Raw genomic sequence first — 21343 nt, forward strand, 5'->3', positions numbered from 1 at the left:
TAAAGAGGTGAGGGTCTATTTCTTCTCCCAAGCAACAAGTGACTCCCAAGTGACAGGGGAGGTTTAGGTTGGATATTAAAAGATATTTCTTCACTGAAAGGGTTGTAAAGCATTGGAACTGGATGCTCAGGAAGAAGTTGACTAACCATCCCTGGAGATATTTAAAAGATGTGTAGATCTTGCACTTAGGGACAGGGTAGACTTGGCAATGCTAGGTTAACAGTTGGACTTAATGATCTTAGAGGTCTTCACTGGCCGAAATGATTCCATGAACAATACATAGCCTAATACTGTTTCAAAAGTCTGTGTGTTCAAATAAATGAGTGTCCTAACAATTTGGTACCTCTTTAGATAGTGACAAGAGGATGTGAAACAACGGAAATGACCCTTCGGAGGAATGGGTTGGGCCAGCTTGGATTCCACGTGAACTTTGAAGGAATAGTGGCCGATGTGGAGCCCTTTGGTTTTGCATGGAAAGCAGGCCTGAGGCAGGGGAGCCGCCTGGTTGAAATCTGTAAAGTGGCTGTGGCAACATTGACTCATGAACAAATGATTGACCTATTACGGACATCAGTAACTGTAAAAGTGGTGATTATTCAGCCACACGAGGATGGAGCACCTAGAAGGTAAGAAACAACAGTCCTCAATGTGATGTTTGCATCTGTTTTGTTTTTCCTCTGACACTGCTTACATTGTTCCTTTGGAAATAGATATTGATGTTTAATGATAATAATATTGAGGTTCTCAAAGCAATCTTTTCCCCAGAACAATTATTGATTCAGAACAAAAGATGAAGTGAGATCTTGTAAGAAATTTAGAGGGAAATTTACATTTATGTGGCTTGAAAGAGCAAGAAATAAACTTCATTGAGTAATGATTGAGCCACTCTGAAAGCTTGTATGACTTCTTTCCTTCCACAGGCTAATTTCATATTTGAGTAATAACATTTAAAATATGGTATCCTCTAAAAACAATACCTTTTATTTCTTCCAAGTTTCTCTGACCGCTGATTGCGGAAAAGGATTGCTTTTATTTCCTTGCTTTGAAATTTTTGCAAAAGTAAAGAAATATTGGATTCTGGACATAAACGGTACCAATTCTTAGAGTACTCATTTTCCACAGTAACCTAATTTATTCTTCAATGTTACTTTGCACGGGTGAAATCATCTCTTAAAACCATTTGAAAAAAAAACAACACAAAAACAACCTTACTGAAGTATGAAAGAACTGGTTGCGTGCATTTAGGAGAAGACTGTAGCAGGGGCTATTATGTTAACATAGTATGTTATGTACAGTTGTTCTCAGGGATGAAGTGCAATGTTCTTTTGTTGGCATTCCTTTTTTTTTTCTTCTGTGACAAATGTGTGCTCTTCTCTCTATTCTTAATGTTATTGAGATAGATAAGAAGTAGGTAAAATATAAAACTTTATTAAAATGTCTTTTCTCACACACTTTTCCAGACATTTTTAATTTGGCATGTTCTGAATTTGAACTGTACTGGAGTAAATTGAATTACTTGTCTACTTGTAAAAGGCCATCTTTAAATCTCTGTTGATTTTTAATTTAACAGAAAAAACATTAGATGTGTTGCTTTTGGCAAGACAACAATCCATGAAATTTTACACAGCATACGATTCTGTGAAGTTGGTGCCAGCTGTACATGAATACTGTTTAATTGGTGGCAATTATCCAAGTAGACATTGGCCTAATGAATGACACAGAAGTGCCCTTTCCTGCCTCAACCTGCACGTTGAAGCATTGGGGTTCTTTTCTGAAGTAAATGTCTGTGACTGTAGAATACTATCGTTTTGCTTAGTTGCAATTAAGCATCTCTTTGCTTAGCTTTGCTATTCTCACCATCTGCTTCTGGGTATGAATTTTCACTCGCTTGTTTGGTATATGTGTCCAAGCTGTTTGCAGAATATGAGCTTAATGAGCTGATCCTATTATGTTGAAGGTAAAGTGTGTATTTTTTAGTCTCCGATAGAAAAGTATGTACTGTATGAATTGTTTATATCTTAGTTACGTGTTTAGAAATAAAATGTTAACATTCCAAATCAGCGTAAGATACATGGCACTCTGTCTTGTGTGTAGGAGTTTTAACTAAGGAGTGCCACCAAACTGGGAAAGATCTGCAAAAGCTGTTCTTGTTTATAAATTTTTTGCATATTTGTCAACTGTGTAACTAATTACTAACGAAAAAGATTTTTTTTTCTAAAAACTATATTCAAAAATGTGAAGAGCACATGGAAGTATTTTTCTATGCTTTTCAGCCTTGTCTCTGTAGTATAAAATAGGGAAAAGAGGCATTGATGAATATTTCTCAAATTCCAGTTTCTTGCTGAAACAGAAAGCCCCTCATTTTCCCCTTTAACTTCCCAAAACATGTGAAGTGCTCTTGGTCACCTAGTTTGAAAAGCATCTGATAAACAAAAAGTTTTGAGCTTCCTGAACCAAATGTTTGTAATATAAATAGACAGGAAGTGATATCAATACCAACTAATAAGACTGGCAGTTTCTATTAGCGAATGTGACCTGAAACATTGTGGGAGGAAAAAAAGGCATCTGTATTTGGCACTAGTGAGGCTGAACTTCAAGTACATCCTTTCAGTAAAAGCCCCAAAACACTTAAGATTTCATGTAACCACCTGCCACCATACACCTCCACCTTCTGTTGGAGGTGTTGAATAATGGCTATGATGTGATTAGGATCATTTTTGATGGCAACTTGTTCACTGGATTTATTAAAAAAGAGCATCCCACAAAATCTCAACAACCATGATTATTCATGCCTCAAGTAATAATCTAAATAATCTATTACCAGTCAGTTTTGCAAAATGGCATGTCACACTTCCTTCATTTCCTTACTAGCTGATGAAATAACTTCTGAGGTTCAATTCAATCCTTGTGTCAGAGCTCTTATTACATGTGCTGACTGCCTGTAATTACGTATCACCAATCCTGGGACCCCTCTAAAACTTAATGTAAATCCTAATGACTTGTGTGAGAGAATTAAGTGATGTGGATTACAAATGCAGTCTAGAATCTAGGCTTGGAAACCTTTCCCTTGTAGCTAAGTAAGGCAGGATGTTCAAATTATAATTGAATCATGATTCTACCAATTGTACAGGGGCCACCTGTAGAATATTCTGGCTTGGGAGTATAATCAGTGGTTCCACAAAACAAAAAGCACCCCCTTTGCAGGATTAAATGTGTCCTGATGTAGGTTATATTCACTGTGTAATTGTATGCCAATTGTCTGTTCTCAGTATCTACCTCTGTTTTAGTACAATCAGCAAAGCTAAAACACATTTCCACCCATGAGACATTTGCTACTCAAAGAGCTTTAATCTCTGTAGTCAGATATTCTCTGAGAAAATTTGCAAGGAGCTACTAACGATGATTATTTTTTTGCTACTAAATATCTTTTTAGCATGAAACTATTTCAAATGTTAGAAATGAATGTCACAGAACGGTTAGGAAAATGGAGGGAAATTTTACTCCCTACGTGTATTCTGTTACTTAAGGTACATCCTTCTCCCTATAGTCTTGATAGGAATATATGCAAAAGCGATCATGGGGTAAGGACTTCATGTTGCTATCCTGTGGAGTTAATGAATTTGAGACAGAGCTCCTACTCTTTTCAGATGGCTCCAACAATTAAATTATCATGAACAAATAGAGAAGTTGTAATTATTTACATGGCACCGAGCTGATATTCAGTTAGAAAGGATAAATGAGTATTTGAAAGATATACTGCTTTTTAATTTAAAGAATTTGAGAGCAAACATGGTTGTCAGTATGCTCAGATCTGAATAAATATCCTTGTGTCATATTTATTTCTGGTATCTTTCCCTTCAGAATTGTTGATGTGTTCTTCTGTTGTCAATATTACTGCGGCACAGTATCTAAAATTATACAGAATTTAACAAAAGAATAACAACATTCACTTCTAATTTTTTTTACACTGTGCTGTCCCAGTAATGCTCAAGAACACTATCTCCTTAATCAGTCAAATCCAATCAAAGAATTCAAGTACTTGTAAATCTGTTTCAAACTCTAGACTGTTCTGTTCAGTTAGAGTATTTTGTACTACATTGACCCTAATGTGTCTGAGTTCAGTTATCTATCAAAAGTGATTAAGAAACAATTTCTGGAAAGTTTAGAAAGTGAATAAAGCTTAAAGTAAAATTTCCAGGGAAATTCCAGGGTGGGAAGCAATAGTCCAAGTGCAATCACTGGAGGAGAAGTAGCAGTGGTAGTTTCCACTTGTTTCTGAACAGGCTCTTTTTTCCCTGTTGTTGCTGGTATTTTTGAGAATGGAAATATTTTTGTACCTTAACTCAAACTGCCTTGGAGCTGTTATTAAACACTACTGCATTTCTTCTGAGGTTAATTTCTTCTTTTGAATCTTGCAAACTTTTATGTGCAAAGTAAATGTAATGACCTTCGGTGCTTTCCAGTTATGTTACTTGTTCTTAAATGGTTGTGAGCACATCAGACAGTTGTGTTTTTAAGGTTCCTTTAAGTAACAGATAACCAGCAGAGTATTGAATGTTTGGATAAAAAAAAGAGTTTAAGAATTATGGAAAAGTTAACTTAGTGGTAGAGTTCAGATCTCAAGGGCTTTTTTGCCGTGAGCTGGTGGAATAGTTTGTAGGCCGCTTTTGCTTTTCTTGGTCCCTGGAAGGAGTCATTTCCTAATAATGTGGTGAGTGTCTCAGTAAGACCTCAGTAAGACCTGGCTCTTCCCATCACTGTGAAGTGTCTGCCACTCCTGCCTTCACAAAGGTGACAGCAGCAGCAAACCATAGAGCTTAGACATGGAATAGAACAGTGCTTACTGTCTATGTACCAGGCCATAAAAAATAAAAGTTTGGTTTTGTACTGAAAAAAAGGGGAAATACTTCCTCATTGAAAAAGAAAAGTCACTTTTCTTTTGTTTCATTGTCCTCAGTATAGTTTTTAAAGAAAAGAATTTGTGAAGTTGACCTTTGCTTGTACCTACAATTTGCATTTTAAGATCTTGCCCTAAATCCATCATGCTTGAGAAAGTGGGGATAAGTATGCAGCATTGCTGTAATCCTCAGTGAGCCGAAACTTCATTCAACGCGCATCTTTTTCTACTTTGGTGTGCATCAAAACAAGGGAAAATCCTGGCAATATAACGTATGTCCTCTACCCAGAAATGATTTAACAAAAGAAGCGTGAGATAAAAAGGTAGAAAATTGAAAGGAATTGTACGGTGCTTATCATGTTTCTGATCCAAGACTAAACGTCTTTGAGTTTTCCTCACACTTGAGTTATGAATTGAACTCATAGCAGGAGTTATTTATAATTGCTGAAGTTTCATACAGTTACTGTAGGCGAGAAATAAAAAGGGCAGTACTAACCGCAAAGCTTCTATGGAGAGGTGTAAACCGGACTTTGAAGTTCTTTTAATTCTTCTCTGTTATTCAACGTGATTGAAAAAAATCCTTGAGACACCACATATTGTTTGTGTCTTGAAACTTAATTTATTGCTTACTCAATTCTGGATCAGCAGAGGATTTTCTTTGGTTGCAAATACCTTAGGGCGTATGTATAGATTCAAAAACTCCAAAGCTGGAAACTATGTAACTTGGGAAAGATGTAATACTTCAGTGAGAGTCATTTGCTTTTTAATAAGAAAAGTATTTGATGTGTTTTAATTCATTTATTTTAACCACAAAGAATAGAGGAAAAAATGTCAGTGTGTCTCTGTGTGTGTACTTCATAAATATCTAAGAAACTCCAGCTATATATCTGCACTTACGTGTATCTGTACAATGTTAGTGTAGCATTCAATACTATCAGCTGATCTACTGGGCAACTTTACTGGGTATTTTTTCTGTTGAAGTAAACCTTTTTCCTTAATTTCAAAAGAATCTTGGTGACTGAAGATAAAGTTGTTTCCTCCTGCTGGTTTATATTATATCTCTTCTATATGATTTAAAGCTTTCTCGTTTTATTATCATTTGCAAATGGTGGCAAAGAAAAATTGTATGCACAATTTTCTCCTGTATTTGATTTAGTCAAACTTACACATTCTCATAATGATAAAATGATTGAGGTTGAGAACCTCTGGAAGTCTTTTTGTCCAGCCTCCCTTGCTCAGGTAGAGCCACCTAGAGAAGGTTGTGTATGCAGTTGAATATCATAGAATCATAGAATTACCCAGATTGGAAAAGACCTTGAAGATCATCAAGCCCAACCGCAGCCTAACCAGAACCCTAACTCTAAAAACCCTACACTAAATCATATGCCTGAGAACCACATCCAAACGTCTCTTAAACAACCAGGGATGGCAATTCAACCACCTCCCTGGGAAGCCTATTCCAGTACCTAACTACCCTTTCTGTAAAGAAGTTCTTCCTAATATCCACCATAAACTTGCCCTGGCGCAACTTGAGGCCATTTCCCCTCATCTTATCATTTGTCATTAGTGAGAAGAGACCTGCCCCACTCTCACTGTAAGAACTTTTCAGGTACTGTAAGAGGGCGATAAGGTCTCCCCTCAGTCTCCTTTTCCCCAGACTAAACAACCCCAGCTTTCTTAGCCTCTCCTCATATATCTCCAGGGAAGTAGGCTTCACAACTTCACTGTTCACATTTCACTAGTAAAATAAATAAAGACAAATCTTATGCAAAAGTGCCTCATGTTCAGAGGGAACCTTCTCTGTTTGGTTTGAGTGCAGTGGCACCTAAACACAACAGAAACGAGCCTGACTCTGTCCAGGTCTCATCCTTCTATCAAGTTTTCTTATACACTGATCAAATTCCATCATTTCCCTAGCCACGTGCCTTTTCTTTTCAAGCTGAAAAATTCTAGCTCACTTAGATTTTGCATTTTCCTTTGTTAAACTAAGGAGTTTCTTCTCTGCCCATTTCTTCAACCTGTTGAGAATCCATCTGAATGGCATCACAACCATCTTGGGGTATCAAACACTCATCCCAGTTTTATATCAGCAGTCTCTAAGTGCATACTCTATACCCCTATCTGGATCATTAATAAAGATGTTAAACAGGATTGGACTCCATATTGAACCCCGAGGTTCACCACTAGATACAGTCATCTAGTTCAACCATACCACTGATTACATCTCTGTGAGTCTGACACTTTTCAATTGATATCACTATGCATGCATCTAGACCATACTTTATGTATGTACTGTAACTGATAGAAGCTCCGGGCTTCAAGTTGTTCCCTTCATACATCAGTCAAATTAAAATACACATAACCATTACGAGTATGATTGAGGGATTTTTATCTTTCTCTATCAGAAGTATGGTCAGTCTGTCATTTTTCTTTTGTAAAAGAAATGGAGGAAAGTTTCACATAGCAAAGTTTAAAATATACCTTGAAAACTGTGTTTCACTGAACTGATCTTAAGATTGGTGTACTATCACTCTAGATGATTACTATGCTGCTTGCAATTGCTGTAATTTGTTGATAGCTTCGTTGTCAACTGTAGTTCAGTGTCTTGATCCTATCTCAAAGAATTCAGGAGATATTAATTGAAAGTCTTTTTGCTTGCTGTGGGAAACTGCCTTGAAAAATACCATTTATCCTCCCAATGAAGTAAAGAATCAAAAATGTCGAAGGACCCTGGCTATGACCATCCAACCAATTCTTTATCCATGTAATAGCCCACCCTTCAAATCCATCTCTCTCAAATTTAGAGATAAGGATGCGGTGCTTATCGAAGTCCTTGCACAAGTCCATCATTTGCCCTTCTTTTGTCCACTGATGGTGTCACTCCATCATGGAAAGCCACCAGATTGGTGAGGCATGATCTTCCCTTGGTGAAGCTGTGCTAGCTGTCTCGGTTCACATCCACATCTCACCTGTACCTTAACATCTCTTCTAGGAGGATCTGTTTGATGATCTTCCTTGGGCACAGAGGTGAGGTTCACCAGCGTGTAGTTCCCCATGTCCTCTTTCTCCCTTTCTTCAATGTGGAAGTGATGTTTCCCTTTTTCCAGTCACTGATGACTTCACCTCGTGGCCATGATTTTTTAAGTATGATGGAGAGCATCTTTGCAACCACATCAACCCATTCCTTCAGAACCCTGGGATGCATGAAATCTGGCCTGATAGTCTTGTACACATTCAACCTTGTGACTTGGTGTTGGTCTTAGAATAGGAGGAATTTCGATCCCTGCCCACTTCTTAGTGCTTCCAGGATGCAAAAGAGGTGAGACGTCTGGCTGACCATGAAGACTGAGGGGAAGAACTTAAGTACCTCAGTATTCTGCATGACTGAGTATGCCAGCTCTTTGTTTTCATTTATCAAAGTGGGTACACTCTCCTTTGTCTGTCTCTTATACCCAATGTTTTTAAAGAATCCCTTCTTGTTTTTCTTCACATCCCTCACCAAGTTCAATTCCATCTGCATCTTGGCTTTCCTGACTTCATCCCTCCACATGTGGACAGCATCCCTAGATTCTTCTTAGGCCACCCATCCCCACTTCCACTGCTTATACTTTTTTTTCCCTTAGCCTGACCAGCAAGTTCTTGCTCAGCCAGGCTGGTTTCCCACCTCATCTGTCTCATTTCTTATTCCGGGGGATGAAGAGCTCTTCTGTTCTCAGAAAAGCATCTTGTGCTTGCCAGCTCTATTCTGTTGCTGCGTCCCTCTGGACGGTTTCCTGGGGGATCTCATCCAACAATTATTTTAACAGCCTGAAGCCGGTTCTCCTGCAATTCAGGGTCCTGAATAACACTTTGCTCATGACTGATTCAAGTCTCTCCTGAAAATGGGGGTCTACATCTTAATCCTGTATCTCAACTATCTTAAAGATAAATTCAAAATCAGATTTTATTCTGAACTCAAAACATTAGGTCTCTAGGTGGTTCTTCATTTATTCTCTTTGTTACTAAAATTTTCTACTTCATAATATAGAACATAATATAAATTCTTCATCCTAGAAGAATCCCAATTCTGGGTTTTCCAAATCTTCTTACAGACTTCTGGTTAATTTTGAAACTGTTTCTCTTTAATGTCACAAAGATCTGTTCTGTTTTTCTCAGTGATTCTTACTTCTTGCCAATAGTTACTCAAGCCTTTACCCCCATAACTGTTATCTTCAGATGTGCTCATCTTCTTATTCTCTGGGAACTGGAGATGTGTCTTGCTGTTTTTCTGTACCACTTTCCATCAGTGGAAATCGCAAGGATTGTTACTGCCTCACTGATTGCTCAATGGAGTCAAACACCATGGTTGCTTTCTGTTTTTTTTCTCCCATTTTTTATTTGCTATCTAGTTCCTTTCATTCAATGCATGTGTCCTGTCGATATTCTTCCTGTTTTTTTTCATACAACATTTTGGGCACAGAGGCTTTTAAGAAGCTTCAGAATTGTTTGTCAGCTTGCTAAGGCAAGATTCTGTAATAAAGATCAAAAGACAACAAACTTTTTTTTTCTCTCCTTTCATAAAGGAGAGAATGTCAGTTTCAGCTCTTCAGAGAAGGGCTAACCAGACAGTTATTATCCCCCAAAAACTAGGAGAGAAAAAGTGAGAGCAGCCCTATGGCCCGAGCTTGCCTTAAGCAGTTGCGTACATCTGTTGTGTAAAGAAATTGGTTTAAACTAAAACTCATTTAATACTTTTCAAATGGTATTTTTTTCTTGTTTGACACCTGTCTATTGCTAATAGACTTCTTAGATGTCATAATTTGGGAGTGTTCTCCATTACATTTTTTTACCAAGTACGTTGTCTCTGGCCATTTGGATTTTATCCAATATCTTGAGCTTGCTTTGTAGTTGATGTAGGGAGTCAATAGAGTTCAGGGATTACCTTTGGGATCTACTTCAGAGAGTCACAGAAAGGAAAGCATGTGTGTATCTTACTTAATTGCACAACAAGTCTAAGAAAAACTAAGCTAATAAACTCTGCTTTTTAATCAAATCCCTAAAATTATATGAAAATAATGTGTTTTATCATGCGGATTTAATAGATGTGTGGTAAGCGCAAGAATTGCTATAGAATAAGGACAAACATACACAGTAATAGAAGAGATAACTTTCAAAGTTTGAGTTGAAGGATTGCAAGTAGTTATTGTACTGATACATATACATAATGTCTCTTTATTGGGCAAGAGTATATATTTTGGTTTGAAATGGTGGTGGCAAGGGAAACTTTGTCATTGCAATAAAACTGATGAACACCAACAAATATCTTTTAATCCCTACATCCCCTTTAGTAGTTCAGGTCTGCAATACATTCACCTAATGTTTAATTGTAACCAGTTATTACAGTTTTGTTGTTGTGTTAACAAATTATCCATAAGGATGAGTGAAATCTGAAAGTGAAAGACCATGATTTTGTTGGTTCTCGACACCCCCAAATGCCATTGACACGTGTTAAAATAACTTTACCCTAAAATCACTTTTTCAAGTAATTAAACTAATGTCTGCATGATTGTTTACCAGATCAAGCAGTGCTTTTCGTATCCTTTCATCTCTAGACTTTTATAACTTTGGAAACTGAGCGTAACATTTTCATTGTATGTATTTTATGAGCCCAACAATGTTATTTTAAAATAAGATTTTAAATATCTTCAGATACAGATCTGTCTTTACTTGCTCTTTAAAGTACATTTTGGAAGTTTAAAAATTAATTACGTAAATATATCATGGCATACGAGCACAAATTTGTAATCTTTATCCAGTGGAATAAGTTGTGATTTTATAAATAGGAGTTAGATAATGGTCTGACAAAGTGTTTTATAGGAAATTGCATTTAATTTCATCGGTTATTTTTCATACAAGATAACAGTTCCATAGCTAAATTTTTTTTGGTCAGAAACAGTATCTTCTATCATTGTAATTTGTCCTTTAGATGAATACTGTACTGTTTAGTGTAGTAAACATACTTGTTTGAAGGCACTGGAAATAATTTTCTTTGATGGAGAACTTGTTGGCTGTTCTTATATCATGTTATATGGATTCAGTTAGCAAGCTAAGTCAAACTAATAGTAGTAAAATCTATTTTGCTGTCAGAGTTCATGGTTGTTCTTACAGCACTTTAGATAAACCCTGCAAAGTAATTAATGAGGGACAGAACAGTAGTTGCCTTTCGCAATTACTAAGACAAACTGTGAAATCAATATCCTAATAATTAAAGTCAGAGAGGGGATGTTTTGTTTCTAACACTTAAGATTTATGGGAATGAAGAAATGAATGAAATAATACATAGAAGTCAACAGAGGAATGATTGAAATAGTTTCCTACTTAATTGTTGAACTTCCTATTCAAATAATGAACATGACTGCATGAAAAATTGCACAGCATGCTAACCTAATATTAACATTGCTTTATCATCTGCACATTCTTTGTTCTGTTTGTTTTGTATGTAAGGTTTTATGAATGTCTTTAATTGAATAATCAATCTTATGGGGTTTTTTGTGTTTTTGTCTGTTTTGTTTGGTGTTTTTTTTATCTGAGAACCTTCTGTGTTCACATAATGTTGTGGCCCTGCTTTGGAAATGAATCAAGGTTGCACTGCTAGAGGCTATTGTGACTTAGATGTTGGTCTCATTTGTTGCACATAGTAATAATGTGGGGAATCTTAGGAAGACAAAGACGGTCTTGGGATATGAGAAGTTGAATATGACACTGAAGAAGTTCATTCTATTTCCAGTATAAATGTTTGTGCAATTCTATGCAATTTGCTTAACTTGTCTTTACCACATGGTTCGTTATTTTAGTAGTCTGATATATGTGCTCCATAACTTTTCAGAAGTGTCAAACAATGTTAAATGAACTGGTTTGAAGTGGTAGATGAATAAATGTGAAATTCATGCAGGGAAGATGGGAGAGGCTATTAAGTGTATCAAATTGATCTTCTGAAATTAATTGATTATTTTATAATATTGGTTTCTCTGTAGCTCCATTTCTTCTTTGGTAGCAGACTGTTAAGGTCTTTTTACCTCCATAAGTAAGCTAAAAACAGAAAGCCATTCTCTGATACTCTGTGATCACAGGAGCTGGAAAAAGATGAGTTTTATACCCGGTGAAACTATACAGCTAGCAAATAATTTCTCATCATAAATCAGTGCAGAAATGCAACTGAATATCTAACACATTCAATCATAGTGATAATTACATATTGAACAGCATCTCCCCAGTGAATTCTGATCTTTATATGCATGGAATGTGATAAAGAGCTCTTTGCTAAAAGCGAAGTAATAAATATATTGTTTCACTCCACTGACTTAAAGAGAATAAAGTTGTATGCAAAATTAGTTTTGAGATTTCTTACCTTCTGAGTTCTTAAGCTTGCAAAAATAATGTTCTTTTAATGTACAGTTTTAGCATGATTCTTTAGATTTTGTTAAAAGTAAGACAAGAAATTCTATGTCCAACTACATCATCAGAGTTTGCAAATGAACTTTTACTGTCAAGTTTTGTTCTTTATTGTTGTTGTTGTTTGTTTATTTTAACCACAGAATAACCCTGAAAAATCAGGAATTCTGAGTTCTATTTTAGAGTATTCTAGTGAACCTTCTTTATCTCATCATTATCACAGCATCTTTGCTCTGCACTAGCTACTGATATTCACCCTCAGTGTTTCTTTACCTGTTTTGGACTCTGAGACTTTATGCCACATGATAAGCACTTTTCCTATTCTAATACCATAAAATTCAGCAGCCAAAAGCATTGGGTGGTTTTCACTGGGTAGATACAGAATCTGTGGAGTGCAATTGTTACAGTTACACACATCTTCTTTTCAGCAGCCTTGAATAACATTGCTAGCGTTTTTATAATACCTAATTTTGATCTTCTTACTGAAGCACTGGGAGTGAAGATATTACTTTAAGATTTTGTTCAGAAGCCTTGAGGGGCAGTATCTATATGAATCTGCACCATGTATTTGTATTAAGTCATTTGTCCCCAAGTATTTTCAGGGTTAAGACTGTAAACGCTTTATAAACATTCTATTACAATTTCTCTAAGCGTTTTTACTTAAGTCAGAAATGATGAATGTTGAGTTTTCAACAAAAGCAAAGTTTAATTAAGACCAAGCTTAAGGACAGAGCAGTGAATTTTGACTGTTTCTTGCTTTAATTTGATGTGTGGCAATAGAATTTTTTAGGGTGTTCATAGAATTAAATTAGTACTTACTGTCTATCAAGCAGAGAAATAATAGATACTATATGTGAGAATGGGAGATATTACTGCAGTGGTAACCATTGATAGTATCTGTTAATGAATTGGTGAAACAATTATTGTTAATACAAGTCCAGCTAAAGTCTGCAGAAAATACCCCCAAAAGATCAGTACAGACTGATCTTTTGAACAATACTCTCACTAATATTATCTGAGCTTTCTTGGAATGCTAGTAATATTCAAACGTGTACAAACCAAAGTTGTAAGCTTTCTGTCTTGTCTCTGTCTTCTGCTTCACTGTTTGTCTTCTCAGAATGGAGACTCCCAGCAAGATATTACAAAGTACTGTTTAGAAATACATGGAAAAAAATGCTTATTTGCTACTAAATCATTGACGTTACAGTGTAGTTAGTAGGAACAGGACAGATTATAAAGGATAATTCTCAATACCACTAAGAAATGTCTAGATTGCTGGAAAGCATCAAAAATGTTTTGTAGTTTCATATATTTAAACTTTACATTAAGGAATTGTTTGTACTTAAGAAATTTAAACAACAACAACAAAAAAGCTTTTATTGAAGAACTTGATGTTTGCTGATTTCTGAATGCTTTATTTCTACTAGTTCTTATTATGTGAAACTTTAATCATAGAACTATAGAATGACTTGGGTTGGAAGGAACCTTTAAGATCATCTAGTTCCAACCCCGTGCTGTGGGCAGGGATGCTACCCAGCAGCTCAGGCTGCCCAGGGATTATCCAACCTGGCCTTGAATGCCTCCAGGGATGGGGCATCCACAGTGTGTGCCAGTGCCTCACCACACTTTGAGTAAAGAATTTGCTTTTAACATCACACCTAAATCTCCCTACTTTTAGTTTGAAGCCATTCACCCTCCATGCTATCACACTCTGAAAAAAAAGTTGATCTCTCCCTACTGTTTATAAGCTCCCCTCAAGTTTTGGAAGGCCACAGTGAGGTCCCCCAAGAGCCTTCTCCTCTCCATACTGAAAAATTCCAGCTCCCTCAGCCTGTCTTCAGAGGAGAGGTACTCTTGCTTCACGTTAATACATAAAAGCTTAATATTTTCTTTTTTTGAAGATAAATGAGAGAGGTCAAAACTCTATTTTAACGTTTCCCACCTGGTTGGCATGATAGCTTTGAAGCATGCATAGGGCAGCACAATGCTATAAGAACACCTTTAGGCACTCAGAAAAAAAATGCCTGTACATCTGAATATAAGATTGTTTTTTCTGTTCTCTCCAGTGAAGTTGATCATAATTTTTGTTCATCCAACAGGGGTTGTTCAGAACTTTGTCGTATACCCATGGTGGAATACAAACTTGACAGTGAAGGCACCCCATGTGAGTATAAAACCCCTTTCAGAAGAAATACCACTTGGCATCGGGTGCCGACTCCCGCTGGGCAGCCTCTCTCTCGTGCCTCTCCAATCCTAGGAACATCTGACAGACTGCAGTGCCAGCAGCTTCTCCAGCAGGCTCAGACAGCCATTCCTCGCAGCACTTCTTTTGATAGAAAACTGCCAGATGGTGCAAGGTAGTATACCTTTAATGCCTGTCATTTTCCTAATATGCTTTAGATATCTCTGTTCTCTGGAATTTTGGTGTACTTGATTTTAAACAACTTCTGAACATTTGTTTTATTTTTGTGAGTTTCAACAATAATTCTGAGGTTGAATGAAAGGGAATTAATTGGTTATAGTTAATTCTATATAAGACAAATGACTTCTGTTGTTTGTGATGAGAGTGTACTATAAGAGAATCCTACTGATTAGGATGCCTACCTTTCCTTTTAGTCCCAAATCAATAAAGTGGGAAACTCTAATTACTTTTTGATCTAAACAATGTCCTGTCCTCCACCTTTTGGGATCCTATTTAAGCAAATAATGAGTGTAAATAAAATGAACCCATCGTTTTAAAATGAAAGATTTAATCTCATTACCAGACTATTTGCATAGTTTCAAAGGATTGTGTAACTCATTACTAGTCCTTATGCTTTGCCTTGCTTTTAATTAAACAAAGCAGAGCTTGTGATTTGAATATGTGTTGTATGTTAGATGATGGGTTGGTATCTTTAAATCTTAGCTCTGTTCTAATTCAGTTGTAATCGTAAGAAAACAATTTATTTTTAAAAATTATAAATACATCTTCAACTATTTAGGAAAACTGTACTCTTTGTCCCTTATTGTTTTCATTATTTCTGCGTATGTCCTTTTCACTAGAGTGAAAATATTGGGAATAGCTTAATTTATATAAAAACCTAAAGTACAATTCTTGTACAGCTTTAAAATTTCTGGCTGAAGTCTTTAAATGCTGTTATTGCTGTACTATCTACCTTACTTAGCAGTAGAGTTCTAATGTCTCATTACAGAAATTTTTGGTAAAATAAGAAGAAAATACATTGAATGTCCTCAAATACATCAGGTTTGATGAGTATTTGTTAAGCATACTAAATGTGAATGAGTAGGAAAAGAATGAAAGGTTCCTGAAATGCTACTCATCTCCAAAAAATGTTCACAAACATAAATTTTAATTCTTACTCTCTATATAGCACATAAAAAGCTCAGAATACAGAGGCTCTCTCTTCTCATGAAGAAATTTCTAAATTACTTAAACAAATCAAGTGCAGTGGATGAGAGCTATTCTGGGGAAGACATGATTCAGAGTATAAATAACGAAAAGGGAGATAAGTGATCAGTTGTGATGTATGGGTCTGAAACATGAAATGTTCCTAATTGGCAGGGTCTTTTCCACATAGGAAGAGGCATGGTTAATAGCTTGACAGAGAGATGTGCTTAAAAAACAAGTTTGAAGTAAGGTTGATTAGTACTTAAGGTCTTGTAAATGTGAGAATTTGTATTCAGACTAGAAAAATGATGAAGAGTTTTTAGAGGGTTGGAGCTGCAATGCCATTTTAGTCAAATTGAAGAGGAGTGAAGGCAGGGAAAAGTGGGTTGATAAAAGAAGGAAATTATCACAGATGATCTGAGAATGGACTAACATTGAAGTCTGTGATAAAGGGGCTATTTTTAGAGATAAAAAGAGGAAGAAACAACAGAAATGTTTGTAGATACAGCAAAAGGCTTTGTAAGGCTAGATATAGCAAAAGACATCAGCAGCTACAGTTTAAGTACTGTGACGTGTGACAAGTTAGGTGCCCAGACCCAAGATGAAATTACAAACTGGGAGCTGAACACCTGTACTCCTAGATCTCCTGGGGAGAGTCCTTTGAGAAGGCAATTTAAATGTTTTTGTGTTCAGGAGGGTTTTTCCTGTAATTTGTCCTTGAGAAATACATAGATATGTTTGAAATCTACTTCTTTTAAGTGCCTAAAAGTGAAGCTTCAGTTGGACTCACTTTCTGGCTTTTCACACCCAGAAGATTCTGTGTACTTTAGTCTTTGAGTCACGGTGGTAGATGAGCGTGTTCTTTCACTTGGAGTCCAGAATCTATTCCAAGTATCAGAAAGATGCAACTGTTCTGTGAAGGAACTGTGTGAGGCATCCACAGAACAAATTTTGTTGCCACTTTTTGTGTAGCAGGCTAATAAGTAGACACTTGTCTGGGGATTAGTTTTGAGATCTGGATTTTTGTCTCTATACACCAGTATCTCAGTTTTGCAGACAATTCCCTAAATATTAGTTTGAAGGCTAGACATGGATGGGATGATAACTTAGCAATTCTTTAAAGCTGGTTCATTTAAGCTGTGCAAGAAGTGCCACATTCTTGGCAACAAGAGGAAAGAACACGCAACTGAGACTCGGCTGTAGCCTACAGAATAATTTTCTTGATTGCGAAAGGCTCAGTCCTGTCAGTGCCTGTCAGAATAGGATATGCTGAAAAGTTAGACACTCAACCATCTACGTGTTTATCATATGTGTGTTTGATGGTTAGACAAAATATAATAGTATATGTCTTTGAAATTTTCAAGCTGAACTGTAAAGTTGCTTATTGAACTTCATGTCCTTGGGAAAGTGTGGCGCTTAAATCTAAAACAACCTTTTTCCAAGCGTTCCCTGAGTATATAAATTCATTCCTACATATAGTCTTGAAAAAACAATAAGAATTGAGATTAGGTAGCTGAGTGAAATTGCAGAGGTATGGATTGATACGCTCAAAAGTGAAGAGTTGGAGAGTAATCAAAAACAAATTTCAGCATTGCATTTCAGCTGCCCAGAAAGGCAGAGGTTCCTATGCATTAATTTATAGGTCTAATCCAGCTGCTCTGACTTGTGAGTAATCCCACTTGTTCAGAAGAAAAAATGGAAATACTCGATTAATCATTAAATAAGTAACGTATTTCAAAAATTCTGAAAAAAGAATGTACATTAAGGATAAATATTTTATCTGCATTGTTTGTAATAATGAATGTATATTAAAAAACAAAACAAACAAACAAAAAAAAAACAGCAAACAAACAGTTCAAGTCTGAAAGTCTACAAATACTCAGTGCACTGTTAATGACTCTAGTCAATATTACAGAAGTTCTCCAAGCAACCAATCTTCCTCCAGTGACCCAGGTCCCAGTGGGAGCAGCCAATGGCGACAGCAAGTGGGATATGATGGGTATTGATTTTATTTCATTTTTCTAATCTCCCATGCGTCTTCTTTCCAAAACAAATTTTATTTGGATGTTGCATACTGTAAATTTCTCTGGGAAATCTATTAGTTAACTTTTAAGACTCTTGAGGTTTACTGTATTTTAATCTGTATGCTGATAAAATTTTACTCATACTACTTAACTCTTTAGGAACAAACTGTTATTTTACAATTTTGGGTAAATAACAAACAGTTCTTAGTTTTGCTTTCCCAGGAATGGGTCAGAAATGAGCTGGTAACTCAGAACTGAAACTATACAGTAATTTCTCCTCCTCCAGTTTCACTGGGGGAATATTTAATGTAAAAATGATCATTATAGTCTTGTAAGGTTTTATTTCCTACTGTTCTTCTTTCAGTGGCATCCATTCCCTATTGTCTTTCCTCAAAAAAGTAGTGGTATTTCTTCTCCCTTTAAGGCTGTTGCAATATGTAAATGTCACGTTTGCATGGACTGGTGCTGAAAGTTTTAGAAATCAGTTATCTGTGAGTAAAAGACCAACATGCTGTTCAGGTTTTAAAAATATTGTGTGAAAAAATCTGTTCATTACTTGAAATGAATCACTTTGTTGTACAAATTTAGCTGACAGTGGTTATAAAATGATGGGATGTGGCAGCATTTAGATAGGACAATGATAAAGATTTTGGAAACTCTGTAAGAAGAAATGTAAATATTGAAAGCATCATCTTGACTATGTGAAACATTCCTTTGGCATAGCTGTTTCTGTGTGCAGATATAGATGCAATATCTTGGAGATTATTCACTGAAATCTCTGATAGATAAATAGGTGCAAACATTCAAAATGTATTTATTTATTATTTATTACTGTATATGCATAAAAATCTCTCTGGTGTCATTTTACCAGCACAGAGATTACTAACTGTGGCTTTATTTTTGTTATGTTGCTTTATGAAATAATCTAATTTCTGCAAGTTTTACAGTAGAATTTGTATTTCAAATTGTAATATTTGTAGAATTTCAAATAGATCTAATTCTGAAATGAGTGCAGACAATCATTCATAGTGTTATGCAAAAATGAAATAGCAAATTTTACAAAATATAAAGTAATTGATCAAGCAAACATGTTCTGAGTGTGAAACCTTGCAAAAATACTCTTGTTTTCTCCAGGGCTTAGTTTATTAAGCAGTTAAGTATACATTACCATAGTTATCCCCTGCAAAACCCTTTGCTCCAAGAATGCGTTTATTTTTAAAGCTCAAAGTCATCATGGTCTGTTCACACTTAAGACTTAAGTGTGCTGTTGAGAAAATTGTATGTAAATATGTCTATTCATTGTTTGGAAATGTCACTATACTTGCTTGGTGGGAGAAATAATGAGTGCTTAAACAAACCACTTTACAAAATGTTTGCTTTGAAGAGTAGAAACTGTTGTTGTTTGTCATGTAAATGGTTTTCTAGAATAAAACCAAACGGCTTAATTTTCTGCTTATGTTAAAAGGTGCCAATCCCCTTTGCTTCATGAACACCAAGGTTCGGGCTCACTGGAGATTGAAGGAGGCAGAGAACGAGATGAAAGTTTGGAAGGATCTAGACATTCTGGTAATAACAAATACCGCATCTCAAAAACAAATGTTCTTTGTTCTTTCTACTGTAGTACTCACTGAAGTGCAGCCACCTTCTGATGTAACAGTTTTATACCCAAAAAGTGGCGATATGACAGTGAAAGCTGAAGCTGTTACAGACAATCTAATAGAATATGGTATGGGATATCTAGATATGCAGATAAACTACTCCTATACTTCAGAAAGCATCATGAATGATGGATAAGTGGTTGAATTTCACTTAAAATCTAGATTTTAATAATTCTGCAAAGTTGCACATCTTTGATTCCAAACAGTGTACAGGTTTGAAACCTGATGCTAAGCCATGTGCTCTTTTCTTTGTGCAGTATACTCATCTTTTTAGCATTCAGAAATTAAAACACAATTATTTATGGCAGAAACCAAGTGGCATGCACCATCGACCAAAATCCTCAGCTCCTACAAAGACCGGGCTTTACAAAAAGATGGCAGCGGCAAGGAGTCACCAAACAAACTTTCACATGTAAGTCTTTACCTCAGTGTCATTCAAAACTCCAAAATAAATAAATAAATAAATAAGATAAGATAAATAGGAATCAATAAAGATGGCTGTTATAAGATGAGACTGTTTACTTGTCATATGCTGTAAAACAGAAAAAATGGTCATCACCTTACAAAGGAACCTTAGCATTCTTCTGTACATCCCCTTTTTATTCAACTCAGTTTGCCATATAACTGCCAGCTATGGGATAGCCAGTGAAATTCACACAGTAAACATACAAGAGCTCAGTGGAACATTTAAGCGTCTATCCTGTTTGTTTTGTTTTGTTTTTTTTTTTTAAATCAGATTTGATGTAGGGAAAAAGAAGTGAGATGAATCTTACCTAATACCCTCAAGCTCTTTCTTTCTTCTTTTTTTTGGCCTTTGATGATTATCATATTCCTCCTGATTTTACTCTTTTTTTCTGAATCTTACTCTACTACACAATACTTAGAAACACATAAGAATTAGGGTCACACTGAGCTTTTATACAAAAATTTCTCATGGCACAAGGAAATGGATAAAATGATCCTGAGCTGTGGTGAACTTTGAACTGTTCAAGATGTCTGTATCTATAGATGTTGGCCAGATACGGAGCTACTTGCAGAGTCAGGGGTGCCTAAGCATGTACATTCAACGGCATACAGGAAATCTTTGGGAGGGTTCATATATTCTCTGTGTCTTCAGAGACTGATTTAATAACTTTGAACTTTTCTTTTTCTGTTCCTTTCCACTTCGGTTCCATTTTACATTTACAATAGAAAGAGAAGTGCCTTTTTGCCGGACACTTCACAAAGTAGCTCCTTGGAAAAACTGCTCATTTGTATATTTGTCAGTTGTTCTATTGTTTTTAAGGTCACAGCCATTTTGTAAGGGTTATTATAAATACAAATATAACCCTTATTTTTTGAAAAAATAATTTTCTCAACTTTTGAGGCACGTTAATTCCCAGATGGAATAGGAATGTTATTTTTGGAGTCTATCTTTCCAAAGTGCTTTTACAGTTACAGAGCAAGAACTATGTTTATATACATCTGCTAGGAGGAAGAACTCATTAAAAAATGAAAGATAAAAAATAGAGTTAGTCTCCCTTCCAACTTATGTTCTACCTAATAGAAGCCCATCTGTCCTTATTCTGGCTACTCAAAGATAATACAAAGATAAGTCAATCCAAGATTCTATAAAATCACTTTGTAGAAAAACAAAACAAAGCATGAATACTTTATTGACACAAATGTGTGGCATAATTCTTACACTTCAGTTGCCATACTTAGTTTGGAGGCCTATTACTTAAGTTACTTTCATCTGGTTCACATACATTGCACTTGGCTGCAGTTCAAGCAGCCATTGGATTTGATTCAGTAAACAGTGTATTTCACCTGCAATGAGAAAAAGCCAAATAATTCATTCTCCAGTGTTCTTCAGACTTGCAGCAGAAATTGTTTAAACAATTATGAATGCTTCTTGCTGTAGCAAATGCTTGTTTCAACTTTCCAGAAATTCAATTTTATGGAT

The 21343-nt window shown here is 35.9% G+C and overlaps 1 protein-coding gene across 14 annotated transcripts in view; it reads left to right on the forward strand.

Annotated features, from left to right (window-relative positions):
• The window catches only part of SIPA1L2 (signal induced proliferation associated 1 like 2), a 123879-nt gene that overhangs the window by 73989 nt on the left and 28547 nt on the right, over positions 1 to 21343 (forward strand). For 6 of the 14 annotated variants that reach the window (XM_085541305.1, XM_085541304.1, XM_085541307.1 and 3 more), the window contains 5 exons: positions 352 to 626; positions 14428 to 14685; positions 17632 to 17715; positions 19206 to 19305; positions 19703 to 19810. In XM_085541305.1, the coding sequence (XP_085397431.1) occupies positions 352 to 626; positions 14428 to 14685; positions 17632 to 17715; positions 19206 to 19305; positions 19703 to 19810 (825 nt within the window). Of the gene's footprint in view, positions 1 to 351; positions 627 to 14427; positions 14686 to 17631; positions 17716 to 19205; positions 19307 to 19655; positions 19811 to 21343 lie in introns of those variants that run through there. The other 8 variants (XM_015857871.3, XM_015857875.3, XM_032443333.2 and 5 more) reach the window with 3 other exon arrangements.

This window comes from Coturnix japonica, chromosome 3, assembly GCF_054131305.1.
Source record: "Coturnix japonica strain WE chromosome 3, WE-NBRP24, whole genome shotgun sequence".
Classification (NCBI taxonomy): domain Eukaryota; kingdom Metazoa; phylum Chordata; class Aves; order Galliformes; family Phasianidae; genus Coturnix; species Coturnix japonica.